The following is a 23,961-nucleotide window of genomic DNA, read 5'->3' on the forward strand; positions in this document are numbered from 1 at the left end:
GCCAGCGAGCCTCGCCTGGGCCAGCCCCTAACTCGCTCTGTCTCCCTGGGACAGCCAGGGGCTCCGTGTATCCGCCGGGGCTGGCTACACCGCCCGGCAGAGCCTGATCCCGGGCAGGACTCGCCGGCCCCTTTAAGGCCTTGGGGGAGGAATCGTATGCATCCCCCCCCCCAGCGTGCTCGCGCCCGCCGGCCGCCACCGCTGTGCGTGCTCGCGCCCGCCGTCTGCAGGGCTGGCTGGATCGCTCGCGTGCCCCGCTGCCGCCGCTCGCAAGGAAGATGGTGGCGAGCGCCCGGGTGCAGAAGCTGGCCCGCCGCTACAGGCTGGCGATCGCCACCGCGCTGGCCATCCTGCTCGTCCAGGGCCTGGTGGTGTGGAGCTTCAGCAGCCTGGAGGAGGACGAGCACGGCGAGGTAAGGGGGGGCTCGGCTCGTGCAGGAGGGCAGGGGAATGGGGCGAAGCCTGGGGGAGCGGGGGTCGGGGCAGATATGGGGTGAGGGGTGCATTCGGGGCTGGGGGGGATGTTGCTGTGCATCAGGGCCAGGGGGTGGGGGGTGACCGTGCATTAGGCACTGGGGTGGCTGATGTGGGGGAGATGGTGCATCGGGACCTACGTTGTCTGCTGGGGGAAGAGAGCACTGTAGGGTCTGGATGGGTGAGTGGAGGGCTGCAGTACATTAGGATCTAGGGCTGTCTGGCGTGGGGTGATTGTATCAGGCTGCTGAAGGTTGGGTGTTAGAATGCCATGGTCTAGGTGGGTTAGATGTTACAGTGCATTAGAATATAGGGGTGTCTGAACTGGAAATGTCTAGTACCCCCCCCCTAATATTTTGTGGCACAATGCATCAGGGTCTGGGAGCTCTGATGAAGGGGGTTGACCGTGCGTTAGGATCTAGGGTGACTAGTATGGAAACTTGCTTTAGTGCATTAGGTCTGGGGGGTTCGATGGGGTGCTGCTGCTGTGTATTAGGATCTGACAGTGTGAAATGGGGGAAGGATGCTTTAGTGAATTAGGGTAAGTGGGTGGGGACCTGGCTGGGGAGGGTAGTATAGAGAGTCTGGCATGGAGTGTGTGTGTGTTAGGGTGCAATAGGATCTGGGGGATATTACAGTAAGTTAAGGTTTGATCCAGAGAAATATTGCCATGTATTATGATATAAAGGATCAGATGTAGTGCAACTGTCAGAACTCAGGGTTCTGATGTAAGACCAGGGTTGTTAATATACCATTAGTTGGAATCTTACATTTTCCAAGCAAAGAGAACATTCACCATTAATCTTGTTCTGAGAGGCTCATCTGGGGAAGAATATTAGTGTGCATCATGATGGCATCATAATACCTTGCAGTTATATGTTGCTTTTCATCTGAGACAGTCAAAGTGCTTTACAAATCCAAGTAAGCTTCCTCATCCCCTTTTTACATACTGGGACACTGATGCAAGGACAGGTGAAGTGATTTGCCCAAGGTCACGTGCTGAGCTGGCAGGGAATAGAAGCCAGTTCTCTGGACCAGACTGTCTCATCCTTCACATGAAGGTTTTGACCTCTGGGTCACTCATTCAGATGGGTCTATTTGTTACAAGCGTATGGAGTGTGTCTCTGCCTGTTATATCTGGTTAAACCCAGATCAGGTCAGTTGCGACTAAATCCCATTTCTGTCAGACACCTGTGATTGAGTTGATGGTCTCATTGTAGTTTCTCACAGCCAAGGGTCTGCCTGACAACTGAGCCCCTCGTGGGCCGTCTCATTTGAGAGGCCTGGAACCTCTTCCCCCTTTAGATCTAAGGCTGAAGCATATCTGGGTCAACATGAGAAAGTGCTTGTACTTGCTGTCTGTTGTGTTCCTCTTTTACAGCTGATTAGAAGTTGTCTGTCCAGGCCTGTCAATCCAACACCTTTTAGAAGTACTAAATTCACTGTGGGGAGGACCCGTCTGCTATGATTTAGTGGTAAAATCTGGGATGGGGGAGATTTGAGGGAGGGCAGGCTGAAGAACGGTATAGTGCCCCAAGGATGAAGGGCGTGAGCTGGGGAACATGCATGTGTACTGCTGTTGCATTACAGCAAACAGCATTCTGGGGATAGCAGAAATTTAAAAGTCGAAGGGGGCACTAGGATTCCACTTTTTTTCTTTAGGGAATGGATTTTATGCCTTTTCTAGTGCTTGGCAGAGGGGAAATTTTCCAGGATTCTACAGTTTTTCATGGGACTAGCAAAGACGTGGTCAGCTGTCCTTGGGCACTGGGCAGAGATGCAGAAATAGCTGCTGGATCTGAAATGGTACATGAGAGATGCATGGAGCAAAGTATTTTTGGATGGTAAGCATGGCTTACAATTGTCACGTTCCCAGCCACGTGTGCCCTGTTGTGCGTGATGCTGGTTGACTTGATGAGTGAGTGGACAGGAAGTAAGACCCCTTCATGTGCTGCACCTACCATGCATTATCATCTCCACGTGCCAGAAAACCAAGTGGTTTCTGGAGCCTTATGGCCCAGAAAGACTTAATTGAAGCTATAGAATAAATGTTAGTGAAAGAGAAAAATCTCCCATGATACTAAGACATTAGGAGCCTTGCGAGGCGGGGAGGGGAGAGATTGGGACAGAATTGGGAGCCAGGAATTCCTGAGCTGCAAATTTGGCTCTGCCACTTTCTCTCTTCTCAACTGGCTAATGTTTGTAAAGCACTCTGAGAGCTCCCTAGTGTTAGTATAGCCGTGTCTGTCTGTCCTGTGCCTTTCTCCAGAAAGAAATGTTTAGTCTCTATTCCTTCCAGAAGCCTCATTCCTATACATTCTCTCCAAAATTCAGACTGGGAAATTGGCAGGTTTTGCTGATGCCCCAGGTCATCTTGTCTGGAAATGTGAGGTGTGGTTGGCTCATTGGTCTGGTGTTATGGACATTAGGGGATAGGTGATCTAGTTCAGAGGAAGCAAAAGCCGTCCTGAGCCTTTGCTCAAAACCTGAAGCAGGTTCCAGGGAAGTTCAGTTAACTTTTCTTAAAAAATAGCTTTTCATTTTCACACGCCTCTGCACTTCCTGACTGTGGCTGGCGCTGGAGGAGCTAGAGTACCAGGGTATTTCTGACAAAGCTGGAAGCAACAGAAATCTTCCAGGAGATCCAGTGCTCCTAAGATTACCAACCAATTTTGCATCCCTGAAGGGCTTAGATAGTATGGGTCCTAGTTGCTTAATCAATTAGAACGTTTTCATTCTCCCAGTCACCAATGAATTGTTCTGTCCCAGTATTGCTGGCCCTGCCTGCATCTGCCAGTTGTAGTTTGCTTTGGAGACTCGAAGGCAGACACTAGTCCTTAAAATGCCATGGAGCATCTGGAGCTTTTAGTCACTCAAGTCAGCCTTATCCTTTCCCTCAGGGGTCATTGCATTCAGCTGGGGCTGCTGCTGTTTATTGCAGCCGCAAGAATTGAACTTTGCAGCCTAAGCCTGAATGTGAACCAATGTCTCCCAAAACGAGTCTGAGTTTACCCACTGTGCCATCTAACTGCTCTCAAAGCAGCTGCTTATAGCTGTGGTTGTTCTGGCAGGAATCTTCCCTTGATGTCTGTTTCCGCTCTCCTTCCTTCCCAGCTCTTTCTGTTCTGTTTTTCAGAGAAGGTGTCACACAGATAACAAGGAGACTCTAAATCCGGAACATGGGGGAGGCCTCAGCCAGAGACTCAATGCGCAAACAAGGTCGCTGGCTTTTACTGAATCTGTCTGTTCACAGGTCCAGTACGGCCGCTGGCAGGGGTGCAGGTGTGGGCGGCTGTGTAGGCAAAAGGGAAGGAGAGCAGCCCGGCCAAGACATTCTCATAAAGAGTTTGCCCAGAGAGAGAAATAGCCCTAACCTCAAAGTCACTTGCCCAAATGAGCCAAGGCCTTGGCTGTCTGTTGGCTTCTGCTGGGGAGAACAAGAGGGCAGCGGCTTTTGTTGTTGATCCCAGGGATGCTACAGCATAACCACTAAGTGTTCAGTTCTTGTCTATGTCCAAAGCAACCGATAAAGCACAGCCCCCTAGTATGAAGGCCCCACGTCACCCAGGAAGCCAGTGGACCTCTTCTCAGGGGCTTTGTTCCCACTCTGGCTAGATGGCCGCTGCATTTACTGTCTCGCTCACCTTTTCCAATCAGACCCAGAGTACGGTTTTGTCATTGTTGCCCACCCTGAAGTTGCAGCGCCCATGGAAGGCACTGGATTGACAGCTGTGGGCGCTGAGGGGCTCTATGCACAGAGCAGGTACCGTACAGTGCTGAAAGCAGCAGTGACAGCTTCCTCCAGGCCACCTTGCCTGCATTTCTCAGCCCTGGGTTGGAACAACTGTAAATTGAAAAGTTAGCTCAGCCTCCATAGCACGTACAGTCCTTGGTTTCTATGCAGGGCCTAGCCACAAGGGATTGCAGAAATGACTGTCGTGATGTGGGTATCTGTCTGCTAGGACCTGGGCCAAGACCAGCTCCTTTCACATGGGCCACTGAACAGCCTGGGCTGCGTACAAATGAGAGGTTTTGAGATGAAAAGCTCTGTACTCTGTTCCTATTCCCTGGAAAGCTCCCTGTCACATTCCCAACCCACTGAGTATCTAACCCACTCAAGTATGTATCCTTCTATGGGCATCACACAGCTCTCTGGATTATTATATTTACTTGGGATTCCTCCAAATTGCAATGCAGATGCAGCTGAAGTATTACTCTTAAAGTAACAGTCTGCCCTTGGACGCACATACACGTTTCTCGTACAGTTAGCAAGGGACTGTGTGCATACAGGTCGACAGCAGGGTAGCCCCTGTAGGAGAGTTCAGGCTTGAACGTGTGGAAGGATTGGGGTAAGCCACAGAATATCCTTGTAAATGCGGAGGAGGAAATGTGATTGGGAAAGGTCCATTATGTCTGATTCATTTATTTAATCTTCCCTCTTGGTTTGATAATCCTCAATCCAAATGGATCTAGGCTCTGACTAAACAAGGTATATGTCTCACACCCAGCACAGTGAAATCAGGACAAAGCTCCTTTAAAATGTCCTTCTCTTTCAGTGCACCTATAACAATCGCACAGATCTTCGCCAAAGAGCTTGCTTTTAAAGAGACACAGCTGAGTCCATTTTAGGCATAAGATTCAGGGGTTCAGAGTCACATACATTAATGGAATTGGGTTTTCAGATGCCCTTGATGGCTTTGAAAAATGTCGGCGTTGGATTTTAGTTCTGTAGTGAACCCCCTGCTCCTGCCTTTGTGTTTAATTCTTTCCCTGTAGTGGCTGTATCCCAAATGCAACAACATCACAGGAGGCTTAGAAAGCAAAATGGACCAGTCCTGTTTTTGTTGCCTAAACTGAAGGAAATGTACCAAATAAATTGTCATCAGTAGTGAAAAGTAAATTAAATTTGAAAGCAAACATTTCTTTAAACTAGAGTGATGTTCGTAATCTAGGGGAGGAAATGTGTTTACAAATGGTTTTCCAAGCTGACCGTTTTCCTCTAAGTCTCAGAATGCAAAAGACCTTTTCTAGGAATATTTCTGCGTCAGCAGCTGTCAGCAATTCTCATGAGATATTTGTGAGTGACCTGAAGAAATGCAGAGCAGAATTGAATTGCTCCCCTGCTCTGACCATATGCAAATTGTTTAGCATCTAGAACCCACAAGCTGTGGAACAGATGAGGAATGTGAGTTTTGTGCAGGTTCTGGAATCTGGGGAGTTATCAGAGCAGGTGTGCCCAGCTAGTAAATGTCTTCTGTGGTGGATCTTTAATCCTCATCCAATATTAGCTTGCCTCGTGGGGGTACGTATTTCAAAGCAGGCAGGCTCAGAAGCAGGAGGGCAGAAGTCAATTGTGCTACTGATACCAGGACTTGTGAAGACTGAAGAGCTGTAATTGTCGTCTTATATTCCAGTAATGTCTAGAGGCCTCAACTGAGATCAGGGCCCCATTGTGTCAGGTGCTGTATGTACACATACAGTAAGAGACAATCCCAGCCCCAAAGATCTTACAATGCAAATAGGCTAAACAGACAAAGGGGAGCAGAGTGATTATCCCTTTTCCTGTTCTCCCAGGAACAGAGGATGATCAGAAGGGAATGAGACAAGGAAAAATCAATCCTTTGAAGTACCATGTTGAAACAAGATATTTATTTCCTTAGTCATTTTGCCACGTCAGTATCTTTTTGTCGCTCTGGAGAAGGGAAGGGGAGTCCCTTGGAGAAGGGATGGGGAGTCCCTTGTGGGCAGTTTCCATGCCACTCTGGATTTTGTAGGTGTCATGTAGAGTCCTTGGCAAGAGATTTGCTAGAAACATGCCTGAGAGACTGTCCCTTTGTCAGCCTGTCATCATACCGGTCTCACTGGTATGGTGGGTCGTGATGTACTACAGCACCAAGCACTCTGCTCCTTTACATGCTGTGAGGCTGGTGGGTGTGTTGATGAGAAGGAAGTCTAGATCCAGAAGGTGGGGGAGATCATAGGGAAATAACCTCCTGGCAGGGTACAGGAATTGGGTGCCTGGTGGAGATGGGGGGCATAGACCAGGATCTCATTCTGGGAACTGTGCAGAAGTCCTGCAGAAGTTTTAAATACAGTTGAGTGACATGACTGGAGTAATCTCATTTTCACTTCCTGGCTGGGGTGGAAGGATCGCTTCAGTGTGGTGCAGTATTTAGGGACTGTTGGGTTCATTAACTGGCCCCTCAAGGAAGGATAGGGGCATTTCTTCTTATTTCTGCTTTTGGGAAGGAGAGCTGGGCTCACTCCATCAGCCGCGGGCCAGACCACAGGCTCCTTCTGGGAGAGATGAATCCGACTGTAACTAGGTGGTGGCATTTCATGTGGTCTGTGCTGAAAGCACAGGAGGAGGAGAGGAAGAAATAGGCTCAGCAACATCTCCCCTCCCCTGGCCATGTCACTGAAGCTCCAGTTTGCATGGTATGAAAAACAGCTCTGTCCTGAAGGACATAATCAGTCGGAAGGTGATACTCAGAGCCCAGGGGTGAGAGAGTGAAGGGGACATGACTGGGAACAGAGATGTTTCCACAGATGCTGCTGGGAGTTCAGATCTCAGAGTAAACCGAATGACTTTGCTCCTGATGCCTTGAAGGGGAAAGGGAAAATTAGAGCCAGTCTGGGCAAGGAGTTCTGAAACCTGCCCTGCACGCATTCCTCTGCCTTATCCTCATCCCAGCCAGTTCCAGGTGCATCTCCTTCCCCACCTGCGGGGTGCCAATGCTTTCTCTGGCCTCCTGGAAGCAATTCTGCCTGAGCGCCAGCTCTAGAATGTGGAACACGTTTGTTCTTCACTTGTCACTCTCCTCCTGGACTCTCCGCTCCTGTGACTCTTGTGCAGAGAAAACAGATTTTTAACTCTCCAAACAGATGGTCCTGCGTGGTGACTAATGAACTGTTCTCTCTGCCCATTCTGGGCTCTCCGCAATGCATGCTTGGAGTGGGAGATGGAGAAGTTTTAAGCCTTGTCATGCTCATCTTGCTGAAAGAGCACCGCCGACAAAGGCATGTTAGAACTGACCAGTCGGTCGGCACCTCTGATCTTTCGCTAGCCATGTGATCCCTGCGTGGCTGAGGAGCAGTCTCGCTCACAGAGCTGGTTAGAGAAGCAGAGTGGTTTGTTGATCCAGTGAGACCTTGGGGCTTTACTTCAGCTAATATAGGAACTGATGTGTGCACAGCCAGGTCTTGGAAGCTGCTCGGGTTTCCAAGCCCCCATCTTTGTGCCCCCCGATCTCCCTTGGGCTGGCCCTTCCTAGCGGACTGTGCCAAGTAAGGAAGCTGTTGAAGGACACTGCTTGCATGAAGTAATTTGTTAGATCTCTCACCCCAGTGGTGAACCAATGCATCAGTTCAGCAATGCTCTTCCTGCACATCAGCATGCAACACGCCCTGTGACTGTAGCTGCCCCACTGTATTCTGGATCTCCTGTCCTGTAGCACCTAGCTCTGTGGGTGGGAGATGCAGCATGGGGGTAATTTTTCAAATACAAAGCAGTGCCTTGTGGGATCACACAGGGACTGGCGGAACTAGGGCAGCTGCAGCACTTCAGGCTGCCTGTCCATGCCCTTATCCGCAAGGCTTGAGCTCATGACCTTACTCTGAGATGCAATCAATACTTGTCAAATGCTGAGGCAGCTACCATTGTGGGTGGAGCTGAGGCATTGTCCAGGCACTGCAGATTCAGCATGTTCCGGCCAAAAGGCTTCAGCAAAGCTCCCTGGCCTGCGGTAGCCAAGGAAAGTGTGTCCAGTTGTGACTCTCCTAACACAGCAGAGCTCGATGGTGGAGCGCTAGGAGGTCACTGTTTCACTTGCGCGCTCTCTCTCTCTCTCTCGGTGTACACCGGCAGTCCAGCGTTTCCTTGGCACAGGAAGTGTTGCTAACAGACGTGTTTCCCCCGTCCGCATCCTGCACTGACATCCCTCTACCTTGCCCCACGCCTGCCCCCCAGCCTTCAAATGCCGTTCAGTCTCTCCAGACCTGATGGCTCCTGCAGTATCTTGCTGCTTTAGCATTCACCTGGGAATGGCCCTGCTGGATCAGCCCAGTGGTCCGTCTACTCTGGCGGCAGCTAATACTGTAAAGGAGAGAGTCTGCCGCGGTTCTGGCTTCCCAGTCCTGACACCTCATCCCCTGTTCTTACCATCAAACGGCCCTGCCTCCAGGAGCAATTCCCTCCTCTCCCCAAGGCTAAATCATGTCTGCTAATCAGCCAGCGTGGCAGAAATAACTCGGTCTAATTAACATCGCCCTTTACTCATCAGCTTGGCTCCTTGGGAGAGTTTACTCTGGGGATTTTCAAAGCAGCTGGAGAGCCTAGCTTACAAATGAGGAAGTGAGGTTAAAGCACGTGGGTTCTGATCCAGCATGGACACACTGTGTGACCTTAGACACAGAGATCAAGTAATTGGCCCTCTAGCCCATTGGTAAATTAATAACCCTTTGACAGGGCTTTGCACCTGGAGATCTCCAGGGCCACACTGCACGTTAGTATTATCCGCATGTAGACTCAGACTTTAAGGTCAGAAGGGACCATCATGATCATCTAGTGTGACACAGGACCTCACCCATCCAATCCTGTAATAGACCCCTAACCACTGGCAAAGTTACTAAAGTCCCCAAATCATGATTTAAAGACTTCAAGTTACAGAGAATCCACCATTTACTCCAGTTCAAACCAGGAAGTGACTGTGCACCATGCTGCAGAGAATGGCAGAGACCTGAGGGATTTTCGCCCTGGGGGAAGATTTCTATGGTGATCAGTTAGACTCTGAGCATGTAGGTGAAAGCCGCATTTGAACACCTGGGAAAGAATTCTCAGTAGCTCAGAGCCCTCCCCATCCAGTGTCCATCTCCGGCTGCTGGAGCTAGCAGTCTCAGATGGGCCATATGCCATTGTAGACAGTCTTGTGATACCATCCCCATAAATGTATCCATCTCAGTCTTGAAACAAGGTCGGCTTTTTGCCCTTCTATTCTGCTGGGCAGGCTGTTCCAGAACTCCACTCTTCTGATGGTTAGAAACCTTCATCTAATCTCGTGTAAGAGCTGAGGAAACTGAGGCACAGTAAGAGTTGACTTGCCTGAGGCTCTCCTGGAAGTCATGGCAGTGTTAGTTAGGAACAAAATCCACGCCTGCTGGTTCTCAGCTCTGCATGCCAATTCTGAGACCACAGTGTATTTATAGTGTGTCCACCACAGCGGTTCCTGAATGCCTGCCTTCCCTGGCCCCGTCTCCCTTCTGATGGGATTGTAGGGGATGAGTAATGTCTGTACAGCACATGGAAAATGCAATTGCTATTTATGTGCAAAGCTATGGTAGTGGAAGTGCTCAGACGGGGAAGGTGGGCTTGTGGGTTTGCACTCGACTGGAACCTGAGAGATCTGGGTTGTGCTCCCGCTTCTGCCACAGGCTCCCTGTGTGATTTGGCCTAGCCTCCATTCCCTTGCTGTACAGTGGGGATAATAATACGTTCTTTGGCTAGCTGGATTGTAAGCTGTTGAGGGCAGGGAGCGTCTCTCGCTGAGGCCGGGTCTGCACTATACACTTACTTAGGTATAACTGCATTGCTCAGGGGTGTGAAAAATCCACACCTCTGAGCGACTTAGTTATACGGACATTAACCGCCCATGTAGGCAGCTCTGTGTTGGCAGGAGAGCTTCTCCCGACAACACAGCTGCCGCCTCTCACAGAGGCGGCGTTACTAAGCCGACAGGAGAGCAACCTTCCATCAGCTTAGAGCGTCTTCACAAGAAGTGCTGCAGCGGTGCCAGTGCACGTTTGTCGTGTGGGCCTGCCCTGAGAGTGCGTACAGTATCTTGCACAATGAGGCCTTCTAGGGGTATGTCTACACAGCACTGTAAACCCAGTTCTGTGGGACCCGCCTTTGTTAAGTTGGTGCTTCCAAGCCCAGGCTTGAGCATCCACATGGCGTTGTACACCTGGCTTCCAGCTGTGGGACCCCAGGCCTTGCAGCTTTGCTAAAGAATCCACGCTGCACTACACAGATGTTCTGACTAGGGCGTGCAGTTGGAGCTGCATCCGTGCTGCAGAATGACCCAGGTCTCAGTGCCTTGCAGGGGGGTGAGATAAGCACGTGTCTGTAGCATGTGCTGGGGTGGAAGGCTCTGTAGCAGGATGAGCTGCTGCGGCTGCTAACAATAAGGAAGGTGTTACTAGAGATGTGGTGATACCCAAGTTAACATTTTCCCTCTGTTTTGTGTCTGGAAAAGGGACGGCAAAAAAAGGCCAGGTTGCCTGAAAACAGCGAAGGCTCCAAAGATTCGGATAGCTCCGCCGGTCGCCGGGGGAGCGCGAGCCGGAAGCATGGACGGTGGAAGGGCCGCCCGGAAAGCCCTGGAGTGCTGGTGGCCAAGGTGGTGAGAGCCGTCACCACAAAACACAAACCTGGGCGAAGGCTCCCGGCAGCCCGGGACGACTCGAGCAGGAGGAACCGGACGGAGCTGCGTGGGGATGCCCAACTGGCCATCTTCCAGCACGGCGACACGGGCAGCGTGGAGGGGGCTCCCCAGCCCACCGAGAACAGCTTCGCCCCCAAGTGTGAGATCACGGGCAAAGACGCCCTGTCGGCGCTAGCGAGAGCCAGCACCAAGCAGTGCCAGCAGGAGATCGCCAACGTGGTGTGCCTGCACCAGGCAGGGAATCTGATGCCCCGCTCTGTGCCCCGGCACTGCCAGTTGTCAGGTCAGTCTCTCCAAGATTGCCACTGAACATCAGCAGTGCCCCCAAAGGTAATCCCTTGGCATCGGACAGATGCCCTGTTAGTGGGCCACAGCCTGTTGTCCAACCCTAATCTGAGGCGGAGCAAATGTCCTGCCCCATAACCCTGTCTCAGCAACCCCTGACCTGTGACTAATACCTGCAGAGGTAATCCAATCAAAGCCATGCCAGCCTATTCGCCTAAGGAATCTCTCTCCTCAGCGAGGCTACTTTGTCTGGGTGGGTTCAGTCACTACAAAGGAAAATCACAAATGCAGCCCACTGTGTTTCTGCCTTGTGCCCCTCTTCCCCCACTGTTAATGGCGAAGATTATCCCGTGGAGATTACACATCCCAGCAGGCCGTGTTGTACTTACTCAGCATTCTGGCCACACTGGATGTTAGCACTGAGTCTCCTTGCAGCCCAGTGGAGATGGGAATGATTGCAGTCTGCTCTCCTGGCAGATCAGGTGTGTCCCTGGGGCCTGTGGCAAGGTGAACGTGCAGCCCTACGTTGGGAAGACGCTAACAGCGAAGCTGAGCAGTATGGGGCCTCTGTATTCTGCAGTAAGAGAACAGCTGGCAGAGGGATCTTGAGCGATGGCTGCTTCCCTCCCTCCCCCAGCGAGCGGGCGAGCTGAGCCCAGCTGCTGGCTCAGTGAGTATCTGCTCTCTGTCCCTCCAGGGAAAGTCAGCCCTGTGATCCAGTGGGATGAGAGCAAGACGCACCAGACCTCCATGAGCAAGCCGGTGCGGATCGTGTACATGCTGGTCGTTCACGGGAGGGCCATCCGCCAGCTGAAGCGGCTCATCAAGGCTGTGTACCACCAGCAGCACTACTTCTACATCCATGTTGACAAGGTAAGAGATGGGGGAGGGTGCAGCGCTTCGCGGAAGGTCATGCTGCAGTGTGGGGTGGAGCTACTCAGGTGTAGTAGCTGTGCAAGCGGTGGAGGATGTGCCAGAGGTTGATAGGAAGCAATTGTAATGACACCCCTGCTTGGATTGTGTGTAGGGGCTGAACCCTGGACGTTGGGCTCTGAAAGCGTCAGCCTCTATTGCTGGAGTTAAGGGTCAGGTCTACTAGCGAGGGGGCAGAACAGACTTGGCTAAGCCTCTGTGCATAGCCTAGCCAGTAGAGGAGGACAGAGAGCCCCCCGTATTAGAAGGGGTCACGCAAGATGCCCCCAGGAGCACCCTTGCTACGGAGACATCTGTGGGCGAACATGCACCATGGCAGGGGTGAGTGAGGGTAGCACATTGGTGGCAGAGCACAGAATCCTGCCTGTGGGGGAACATTGGTGCAGGAGAGGGTGAGGAGGATGGGGACCTGGGGTGGGCACAGAAGGCATTTTTGCTGAGTGGGGAGGGGAGGAAGGAAAGGGTGAGGAGCCTGTGTTGGTAACGCGCTGTGTCCGAGGTCCACGTCTGAAGGACATGGTGCCCTGGACCTTACAGGAGAGGGAGGCCTGGCCATGTTCTCTTGCTCGTGATCGCTTGTAAAGCAGACTCTTGTGGGCAGATCCATGGCAGGCCCCTGGCTGACTGGAGGAACCAGCTCAGCAAAGCAGCAGTGTAGGAACAACCCGTAATGCAAATGAAGATCGGAGCATGTCTGAACAGAGAGAGTGCCATGCAGGCCCCGCCTCTTCCCCGAACACCCCATGAGACTACGACAGCTCCCCGGGAAATGAATTCATGGGGAACGTTCCTTGATCTGTCCTATCCTGTCTGCCCCAGATGCTGGGATCCATTCCTCTCCCCACATTTGCACTGGGGGCTGGATCCATTCCTCACCCTGTGTTCCCCCCACTCCCCATCTGTGCCAAGGGGCTGGATCCATTTCTCCCCCATCCCCCTATGTTTTCCCCCTTCTGCCTTGGGGTGCTGGGATCCATTTCCCCGTCCCTCCTACCTGCCTTGGGAGGGCAGTGATCTGTTCCCTGCCTCTCTCATAGCTGACCCTCCATGCTCTGCTCCCCTTCCACAGATCTGGCTGCCTGTCCTCACCAAACTCCCCTCGGGTGTCCTGTCAGCTTGGAGGGAACATTCCACCCTGCCTTCCCCAGTGAGCCTGCGGGAGCTGACTGAGGGACTCTTCCCCCCTTCCCCATCTCGGAGAGGAAGCATTTTCTCCCTCTGATTCCTCTCCCCAGCCCCGGCAAAATCCGATCAACATGCAAAACACTGGGCCAGAGGTGAAACACTTCCCCCACCCTCCCATCCCTCGTCAACCGCAAATGAACCGAGCGGCTCAGCTCTTAGCACTGAGATGGGAGGCAAGAACTCCTAGGGTTGCAGGGAGGTTATTGCAGCATCCCCGCCTTGCTGCTTCCTGGCCCAGGGTGTCTGGAGGAGCTGACTCGACCGTTGCTCCCATCCTTTCTGGGCTACCCCAGTGGGCTGTCAGACCTGTCCTAGCCTCCCAGTCAGTTGTTTGTGCCCTAAGTCCAAGCTCCACCACGAGACTTCTCCAAGGCCTGGTCCTGCTTCTGATCATGGGGCTGAGGTTTGGAGCTGCCCCGAATGTTGCTGCTGATTAGAGCGTGCCCAGGGGAGTAGAAGGCAGGGCTCAGTGGCCCAGCAGGGTCCAGTGCAGAGACTTGTCATGAAGGCAGGCTGGGGGGCCCATGGTACCAACCATAAGAGACTGAAGTACTAAGCAGGCAAAATTGATCTAATGGTTGAGCAGGAGTCAGGATTCCTGAGTTCTATTCCTGCCTCTGCTGCTGGTTCGCGGCGAGACCTGGGGCAAGTCACTTAGTCTCCGTGTGCCTCAGTTTCCCCATCTGTACAATGGGGCAGTAACACCCGTTTTGGTGATGCGCTTGGATTCTCAGAAGCACTGAGCAGCTCTGGTGGAAGCCAGCGGGAGCTTTAGGTGCTCAGCACCTCAGCGAATCAGGTCCAGCATAGCTAGGCAGTACAGTGCAGAGTCCCAGCATTGTTGGGTGCCAGTGCTCTAGAAAGCCCAATTGCACAACCAGTTCCTGAGCTGCAGCCTCTGCCCTTGCAGCGCTCCAACTACCTGCACCGCGAGGCCCTGGAGCTGGCCCAGCACTACCCCAACATCCGGGTCACGCCCTGGCGCATGGTCACCATCTGGGGCGGCGCCAGCTTGCTGAAGATGTACCTGCGCAGCATGAAGGACCTGCTGGAGATCACGGACTGGCCCTGGGACTATTTCATCAACCTGAGCGCCACTGACTACCCGACCAGGTCAGCAGGGGGAGAGAGGGTTCCTGGGGTCGGTGGAAGAGATACAGGAGGGAAGGAGCCATTTGCTGACGTAGCACCATGGAGCAGGAGCTGGGATCTCAGCACCCTGCCTGGTCTCCCCCACAGAAAACACTGGAGATCTCCACTGCCGCATAGGGGTAGAGGGGGAAAGAAGGAGAGAGCTAAGGGACAACGAGGGGTGGAAATGGAACCCACGTGTCCGAGAAGGGGATTGGGGAGCCCTGTCTGCACAGACCCTGCCAACTGGTGAATGAGAAGCCATGTGGGGTGTGGGAGGTCAGCAGCATGCGATGGGGGAATGGGGCAGTTCAGCTTTGCTCCAGCCCCAGGCCTGGTCCCATCTCTGCAGGAGAGCAGAGGGTCCAGCTGGAAGGGCGGTACCTTTGCTGGGAGTCTCAAGTGTGACTCAGTTTATCCTGCTCCATCCCTCACCCTATGAATGAAACACCCCAACCCCACCCCTGCTCGCCCTCATTAGGCACCAGGCAGCGGAGCAGGCGGATTTGCATCTTGCCAGCGCTGCGATAAGGTTTTGCATCTGTGCCTGTCAGCCAGCTTTGTGGCTTTGCAAATCGCAGCCTCAATATGTAAGCGTTTAGCCCTGGCAGCTTCGGCTCCCGCTCCAGCGCTGCTAACACACTCTTGTTCGTATCCCTACAGGACCAATGAGGAACTGGTGATGTTCCTGTCGAAATACCGAGATAAGAACTTCCTGAAGTCTCACGGCCGAGACAATGCCAGGTAACCCGGGTGTGGGGACAGAACGGCGCTTGGCACCGGGGTCGGGATAGAGATCAGCAGGGGGATGAACTCTGAGAAGCGGGCACTAGCACAATTATACCAAGCAGCTGAAAGAACAAGTCCTGCCTCCATGTATCCCTGTAATAGCGGCACAGACAATGAGCCGGATCAGCCACCGTGTAAATCAGCGGTGGCTGTAATGGAGCTCCCTTGAGTCACGCCAGCTGAGGATCTGCCCTTGACCTTGTCCCCGCACACTGGGAAGTGCCCCTGCTCCTGTTAGAGAGGGGACCTCTCAGCAGTCGGGAATGTGTGTTCCTCTAGAGACCACACACTGTTGACCCCGCCCCATCCCTATGCAGATTCATTAAGAAGCAGGGCCTGGACCGCCTCTTCCACGAGTGCGACTCTCACATGTGGCGGCTGGGCGAGCGGCAGATCCCGGAGGGCATCGTGGTGGACGGCGGCTCGGACTGGTTTGCGCTGACGCGGAGATTTGTGGAGTACGTGGCCTACACGGAGGACCAGCTGGTGTCCCAGCTGCGGCAGTTCTACACCTACACGCTTCTGCCAGCCGAGGTGGGTGGGCGGGGACGTTCCCTGGGGCCAGGGGCTCAGAGCTGGCTTCACAGGAGTCTTTCCCATTTTGAATCATGTTCTTCCTCTTGGGGACATTATCCTGCCTTGGGGCCCGATCCTGTTCTCATTGACGTCGAAACGCCCAGCGGGATAAAGCCCTTTAACTGCTTCTCGTTAATGTCCTACCATTGGAAGACCCTTTGTGTGTGGAAGTTGAGGAGACCCAGCCAAGTACAGCTGGAAATCCCCTGCATTCCCCCATTACTAAGCTTCCCCTGGTGCATTGGGCCCTGGCGGAAGTGACATAGGCCCCAAGCCCTCTGGCTCTTACTGGCAGCAGGCTGGGCAGGCTCGTAGGCTCCATGGCTGACCCATCTCGGTTACCTGTGTTAGGTGCCTCCCGCCACTGCTCAGCAGCTCTCATGGCGCTGAGGATCTTGATGCCTTTTCGCACAGAAAGCAGAGCCGCCCCGGCCAGACCAGAGACTGTGTAGCTGCCGTTGGGAGGTTTCACGTTTCTAACAACCTCTCAGAAGCAATGAGCTGGCCCCAGAGCCGGAGCTGCTTTGTGTTTTGATTTGCCTGCCTGCCCGCAGCACATGCAAAGCCTGAGCCCTGGAATAAAGGCCCTGCCAGGGGAGCTCCCACACAGAAGTTGCTGGGGATAACTCTTGAGGTTTACTGGAATTCAGCTCCGCTGGCTTTTCTGGAGCTTTGCTGGCTCCGCAGGGCGAACGGGAGTCAAGGCTTGTGTGTGTCAGTGAAGCACCAAACAGGGTCTGATTACCCAGGTCCCACACCTGTGCAGCTGTTGATACCTTTGCAAAGAGAGTGTGAAGTGCTGCCCTCCTGTCTTGCACGGGTATCCAGGGCTGCACAGCGTGTGGGGCAGGGGAGAGTCAGACCCACAACAAGCAGATGTGCTGAATAAGAAAGGGCCTTTGTTTTTTCCAGTCCCTTTTTTAAACTCCTAGCCACCTTGCATGATACGAGACCCCTGGATACGAGCCGCTGGAGGGGCGTGGTTTGGGGGAGCGTGCTGGGAATATATGTATAGTGAGTGTGGAACAGCCTGCCCCCTGGGTCCCTTATGGGAGGGAGCCAGCTAGGAATCCCAGGGGTTTGCAGGCAGAAAATATTAAGGGCTTTTGTCCCATTTAAACCCACAAAGCTCTGTGTAAACAGCTGATGCCTGAAGTCTCCTCCTGCTGGGAAGAGGCACAATGGGGTGGACTGGAGGGGTGGGGGGGAACTAGCAGTGATCTCCATCATCCGGGCTTGCTGCATCTCTGGTGCTCTTTGCCCTTTTCTCTGTCTGTGCACAGTCCTTTTTCCACACCATCCTGGAGAACAGCCATGCCTGCGAGACTCTCGTCGACAACAACCTCCGAGTGACAAACTGGAACCGCAAGCTGGGCTGTAAGTGCCAATATAAACACATAGTCGACTGGTGTGGGTGCTCCCCAAATGACTTCAAACCCCAGGACTTCCTGCGGCTACAGGTGAAAATCGCACTCTCCCTCCCGTCTGCTTCTGTCCCCTAGCACACCCCCTTTCTTTAGTCCTACAAGCAGTTCCCTTCCCAGTTCTAGATCTCCTCCTTCCCTTTCCTTCCCTCTCCTCTCCAAATAGATCTCATGCTCAAGCAGCAGCCCATCTTTCCGTCCCCCACAGGCTTTGGTTAAGCAAAATAATCTTTTAAAACCTTAATTGCTCTTAGGAGAAATTTTATTCAATGCGGTGCTGATGTGTCTCCTTTGCAAAAGTGAGGCAGACCAGGGCAAGTCTCAGAGGTCTTCTGAAGCAATGCACGCAGTCATCCCAAGTGCAGTTAATCTCCGCTAACCATACACTAAAGTCCTGACTCTGTGCTATCGAAGGTCCTGATCCAGCCATCTGAGCCATGCAGGCAGAATTTTGCACCCAGGCAGAGCCCCATTAGGGCTCCGAGGGGAGTTCACCTGTGGACTCATAAACGATGGAAATAAGGCCTGTCAGTAACAGGCTTCTCCAGGTTGCAGTATTTCTGGAAAACAAACTGATCTGCCTTACAAGCAGCGTTTTCATTGATTCCACTGGGACGGATTTTCATCAGTCTAATTCATGTTTTAGGCCCTTGGCCCTTTGCCTTTCTCTTGGCTTGTTGTGCAGTAGAAATAGACTGGCTGCATTTGCTGCTGTTTGTCAGCCGCTAGTCAATTTCTCTGCCGCTCTAGCCATTGCCAATGGTGTCGGGAACGCCTGTCTCTTTGCAGCAACTCTCCAGACCCACGTTCTTTGCCAGGAAGTTTGAGTCGACAGTGAATCAGGAAGTTCTAGAGATCTTGGACTCTCACCTCTACGGTAACTACCCGCCCAACACGCCAGGCCTCAAGGCCTATTGGGAGAACATCTATGACCGTGTGGATGGGCTGAGCGGGCTCAGTGATCTCATCCTGACTGTGTACACATCCTTCTCCAGGCTAGGGCTGCAGAAAGTGACCTCATCCCAGATGCAGAAGGGAGAGAAACTCTGCAGGTAGGAGGCCCTGAGATCCCGGATCTGGGCTCTGAGCAGTAGGGCCGCCTCCACACTGTGGGATTCGTGAGTGTGCCAATGGTCTCTTCTCTCTAGATTTGAGCCCCATGGCTCCCCAACCAGCGTGCACCTGTATTTCTACGACGACCGTTTCCAGGGGTACTTGGTGATGCAGGAGGTGCAGAACCCCGGGGCAGGGCAGGTGGAGTCTCTGGAGATGTGGATGATGCCGCGCGGGGCTCTGAAGCTGGCAGGTCACGGAGGACAAACTAACCGGCTACAGAACCTGGAGGTAGGACACCTACCCACTCCCCTCTCCAGCCTTGGTCATCCCTCTCCCTTCCATAGCCACCAAACCCTCCAGCTCCCCAGTTCTGCCTTGCGCTAACTTTGCCTACCTTGGATTTATCTTAATGTTTAAACCAAGACTGGATGTTTTTTCTAAAAGTTCTGCCCTAGGTATTATTCGGGGCATTCCCTGGCCTGTGTTTTACGGGAGGCCAGACTAGATGATGACAATGGACCTTCTGGCCTTGGAATGTGTATCTGTTAACAACAAGGGGGGCAGGGGATCAGCTGGAGGTGGCCTTATAAAGTCATACGCTCTGATCTGGGAGCATCTCGCTGGAAGGGAACAAAGTAGAAAGACTCCAGTGTGGAAATACTGAGCCAGGGACTGGGAAACGGCTGCTTGGGCAGCAGTGGGGTCTGAAGCCCTCTGGGGAAGGGGCTGGGGCTATCGCTGCCCAGCTTTGTGAGTTTGTAGCTGATCGGCAGCTTTGTTGCAGTGTCTAATGCAGTCATTGTCTGTGGCCACAGCTCCTCTCAGGCAGGCAGGGAGCGTGGGTAGGACAGCTCAGTGCAGGGGTAGGTGTGGGTTTCCTGCTGGGGCTCTACCGGAGCAGAAGGGAGGGCACAGGAGAATGGGACGTGGCACCTGAAACCCATTGGCAGTGCTGTCCCACGGTCATGCTCTCCAGCAAAGGAAATGGTGGTGGCCATGCAGAGATGGTGTCCCTAGCCTCTGTTTGTCAGAGGATGGAGATGGATGGCAGGAGAGAGATCACTTGATCATTGCCTGTTAGGTTCACTCCCTCTGGGGCACCTGGCATTGGCCACTGTCGGTAGACAGATACTGGGCTAGATGGACCTTTAGTCTGACCCGGTATGGCTGTTCTTATGTTCTTAAATGCCCTGAGGTGGAGTGGCTGAGGCAACACACCCTATTTAATAAGGGGCTGGGCTGGCAGCTGCAACTGCTGTGAGTTTGGCTTCTTTCTCTGAATGTTCAAGCTCCTTCCGGCGTCTGTGGCCCAGCCCAGGCTGGCAGGGGAGTGACTGTGTTGTCTTCTCCTGCTAGGCGGTGGAACATGTCCTCTGGAGTGTGATGTAAGAACAGAGGTGGCCGGTGCCTCCTCATGCACTGGCTGACTGTGACCTAGTGCCTCCCCATCCTGACTTCTCTCCCTTTCTCCCCTTGCAGGTGGGCACGGAGTGGGATCCCAAGGAGAGGATCTTCCGAAACTTTGGAGGCCTGATTGGGCCTTTCGACGAGCCAGTGGCCATGCAGAGATGGTCCCGGGGGCCTAACCTCACCGCCACCGTGGTTTGGATCGACCCCACCTACGTCATCGCCACGTCCTACGACATCACTGTGGAGGCGGAAGCGGAGTTCACGCAGTACAAGCCCCCTCTCAATCGGCCCCTGCGCCCCGGTGTCTGGACCGTCCGACTCCTCCAGTTCTGGGAGCCCCTCGGAGAGAACCAGTTCCTGGTGGTGCCACAGACCTTCAACCACAAACAGCCCATCGGGAAAGGTAAGGGGAGTGGCTGCCTAGTCAATCCAGCCCAGCCCAGGCTTCCTCAGGCTGCTCCGCCTACAGCAGGGAGGGAGGCTCAGTCTCCGTGGCCTGCGGGACCCTTGGCCTCTGCTGAGACTGGCAACAAAATGGGATCAGTTGTACCCAGTGGCTTTTCCTTGACCTTGAAAACCACCAAACCTGTTCCACATGGGCCACCTAGCAGCCACTGGTGGACGGATCTGCATCAGGATCTTAGGGCTTGGTCTACCCGGCGAGTTACTGCGCGGCAAGCCACAGTGTGAATCTACAGCACTCCAGCTTGCCGCACACGAATGTCCCATGTGGACGCTACTACAGTGCAGTGAAAGCCCCGGAGGGCGGGGCGGGATACTGCAGGGTACTCCGGACCTGTCACTGCACTGCCCACGTGGGACATTACTGTGCGGCAAGCTGGCGCACTGTAGATTCACACCCTCGCTTGCCGCGCAGTAACTCGCTGTGTAGGCGTGATCTGAGCCCATGACCTTGTGACGCAGCCTTCCCCACCTGTCACTGGGGAAATCTCGAGCCATACTCTCAGCTGCTGCAAATGGGAGAGACTGACGTCAGTAGAGCTGCATCCATTTAGGCCCTGCTTCCCCCGTCCTGACCAGCTCTCCACACAACCACAGCCCAGCCAGTTATTGAGGAAATAGCCAACAATCACCATGCAATGGCCAACTGCAAATGCGGGCCAGAGAACTATGCCATGTGTGACCTGTGGCTTCCTCTTACTGTTAATGTGGAGCATCAGCCAATGGAGACTACAGGTCCCAGCATGCTGTGCTCCATCTTGTTCTGAGCATCCTGGCCTATCCTGTCTCCCTGTTCCTCTCCCACCCCTGTAATCTGTCGTTGTGTGTCTGGCGGGGCTGGTCTCTCCTCCAGTTGGGTGTGACATGTTAAGGGACCGGCTGGTGAGCGCCTCTCCGCCATGTTCAAGGGGCGATGGTGGGAGGTTTGGGGACTGTCCGCCTGTCTCTCAATCACCTCTCCCTCTGTGTTTTGCCTAGATGACAGCAGCTGGTTACATGGGGGTCCCCCCCGCAATGAGTATATGGAACAAAGCTTCCAGGGGCTGGGTGGGATTTTGAACCTGCCGCGCTCCGATGAGGTGGAGAAGGAGGCCCTGCGGAATGCGCAGCTGACGGGCAAGGCCCTGGAGGACTGGACGGACAGCAGCATCAGCAGCTTCTGGTCGGTGGCGGATCTCTGCATGAGCAGCCCCTCCAGCTGCTCCTCCCTGGACATATGCAGCAAAACCTCCTGGAGTTCGCTTTCCCCAGACCCCAAATCAGAACTGGGGGCCATCAAACCTGATGGGCGACTGAGGTAGCAGGGGCAACCTGGGGCAGATAAAATGGAACAAGGGAGCGTCCCCTGCTGCGAACGTGGGGGGGAGCGCACGTGCCCCAGGGGGGATTCTCTTGTCTGTCATCCTGTGAAATGGCACCTTATTCACTCGGAGAGAGAGAGGAACCTTCAGGTGGCAGAAAAACTTTCCCGTTTTGTTTTGGGGGGAGGTGCTGGAACAGGAGTCCCACCCCATCTCTCCCAGGAATGGGCACTGAGTGGCTGGAGAGACCATGGAGAAATGCCCGTCATCAGGGCACACGGAGGTTGCTGGCAGATGGGAGAAGCTGTGTATTTATTGAATCCGTGCAGGTGTGACTCATATGTTGCGAGGGGAGGGGAACCCAGCTGATCTGCCAGTTCTGGGTTACCCCTGGTACACCCCCTGCCCTGCCCCTCCCCGTCCATGGCTGAATCTCTGCGGGATCAGGACTCCTGCTGCTGATCTTCCACATTCCTGAGCGATTGCTGGCAGAGGACTGTGGGGACAAGGGTCTGTGGGGAGCACCAGAGACAGGGGCTGTCCTGCCGGTGTCCTTGGAGAAGCTGCTGCTGGCTTGATGCCTGCATCTCATCCCCCTCCACTCTATCCCCTTAGTTTGTATTTTTATAAATATATAGATAAATATATATGAAGCAAAGTGCAATAGAGACACAGGCCCTTGTTGGTCAGGGAATCTGTGACTCATTTCCCCTTCGCTGTAATGTACTTTGTTCTCTTGGTGGCTCGGGAGGGAGGGGGTTGAGTATTGCATTTCCTTGTGGTGGCTGCTGGGACTCAAACCTTGCTGTCCCTGGGTGAGGTCAGTTCCCCTCCTGCTCGCCATGGGGCAGGTTCTCTGTAGCAACCGAGTGCCAAGGCTTCCTAGAGTGGGGCTGCCAACTGTGCCAAATGTTCACACCTGCTGGTGTTTCTCGTGCAATGGCTGGAGCTTGGGAATGGGAAAGCGAAGCCCCCGAGCTTACTCAGGTCACTCCTCTAGTGGCTGAAGTCTGAGAGGTCCCATTGACTCCATCGGCTTAGAGGGAGGTCCACCAGGGGCTGCGTGGGAGGATGAATTAACCCTCTCGCCCCTATGAAGTTTCTGCCCTGTCCCAGATGGGTGTTCAGAGCTGTATTCAGTTAGCCCACTCGCTGGGCTCGGTGTGAATTTCCCTCCCCGGGTTGGCAGAAACCCATGGCCTCTCCCCATACCTGCCGTGGCTTCTACCACGAAGAGCCAAGGCTTAGGCCAGCTTTGCCCAATCTCTTCCTCTCGTTCAAGCCTGACTAAACAGAGTGCGACTTCCCCCTCTTCCATGGGGATTAGAGACCAGTCTTCAGAAGCTGCCCAGATACTATGGGGATGGGGCCTCATAAGTTACCTACGTGACATCCTCCTCCAAGGCCAGGGGGGCGGGGGCTCGTAGGATCCTCCTCCCACAAGGTTCACGCCACTTTCAAGACCCCCCTTTTGTTCAGTTCCTAGCCCTGGGCTGATCTCAGCACGTGGGTCCCAAAAGCTGAGACCCTGCTTGAATTCGCCCAGTTGAATGGTGGTGACGGGAGCTGGGGTAAGATGAATTCTCTGCCCTGGGGGTGAGCCTCTGTGTGCCATATTATACTGCAGAGGGAACTCACGGACTGACTGAGTCAGCGTATTACCCCTGCAAAGGAGCTGGGGAGCTGGATGCTGTTCAGTGGGAATGAGCCCGTTTTTCAAAGTTCTGTCCCAGATACGAACTTTCCCAGCATCCGGGAATGTTCTGCTAGGAGGTGTCGACGTGACCTATTCTAGGGCACGAGCTCACAGGTGTTTCTCCATAACCTGGGGCGTTTCTGGATCAGAGGGGCTGATGTGGGTTCATCTCTGGTTTTAATTTGATCATCTCCCCGGATCTGGTTTAAGTAGTGTGAAGGTGCTGAAGGGAACATGTTGTAAGATAAGTTCCTTCTCTAGCCAAATATGTCTCTTCAGACCCACAGCGGTCAGAGACCTCTGTACCCCTCTGACAGATGATCCCAGTGGGGACTGAGATGACGCGTGTGCTTATGCCCCACCGCCTCTGTCCCCTCACTTTTAGGTGGGCACGTAGGTCAGTAGCACTATGGCTGGGAAGGGACTTGGTCTGGAACATGTTCTGTGTTCACAAATAAACCTGGGAGTTGGAAATAAGTGGGAGAAACTATGCAGAGCTTGGCCCCTGTTCCAAAGAGGTAACGCTGAAAGCTTTGTGTCAGAACCATTATGTACAGTTCTCTTAAATATGCAAAACCACCACAAATACAGCTGTATCTCTATGGCACTGTGCGTCAGTTCTTCCCGTGCAGCCTGGAAATGCTGCCAGGGTTCCTATGGAGATGCAATCCAGAGCCAGATCAGCTGGCCCCATCCATCCTGCTGTCCTGGGGAACCCCTTGAGGGACTGACACTCACTTCCTCTGTTTCAGGCCCTTTTTCTAAACATCTGCTCATTCTCTTGACTGAGGCTGTAGGGG

The 23,961-nt window shown here is 53.6% G+C and overlaps 1 protein-coding gene across 1 annotated transcript; it reads left to right on the forward strand.

The window, feature by feature from the left end:
* The first annotated feature begins 278 nt into the window (after positions 1–278).
* XYLT2 (xylosyltransferase 2) lies at positions 279–23,768 on the forward strand. The gene is made up of 11 exons (XM_030534436.1): positions 279–413; positions 10,725–11,196; positions 11,896–12,071; positions 14,227–14,429; positions 15,111–15,191; positions 15,554–15,770; positions 17,096–17,272; positions 18,026–18,288; positions 18,385–18,580; positions 19,772–20,105; positions 21,143–23,768. Exons 1-11 carry the CDS (start codon positions 279–281, stop codon positions 21,463–21,465), a joined length of 2,577 nt encoding a protein of 858 aa, XP_030390296.1. The 3' UTR covers positions 21,466–23,768.
* The last annotated feature ends 193 nt before the right edge of the window (positions 23,769–23,961 follow it).

The sequence above is a fragment of the Gopherus evgoodei genome, chromosome 15, assembly GCF_007399415.2.
Source record: "Gopherus evgoodei ecotype Sinaloan lineage chromosome 15, rGopEvg1_v1.p, whole genome shotgun sequence".
In the NCBI taxonomy this organism is placed as follows: Eukaryota; Metazoa; Chordata; order Testudines; family Testudinidae; genus Gopherus; species Gopherus evgoodei.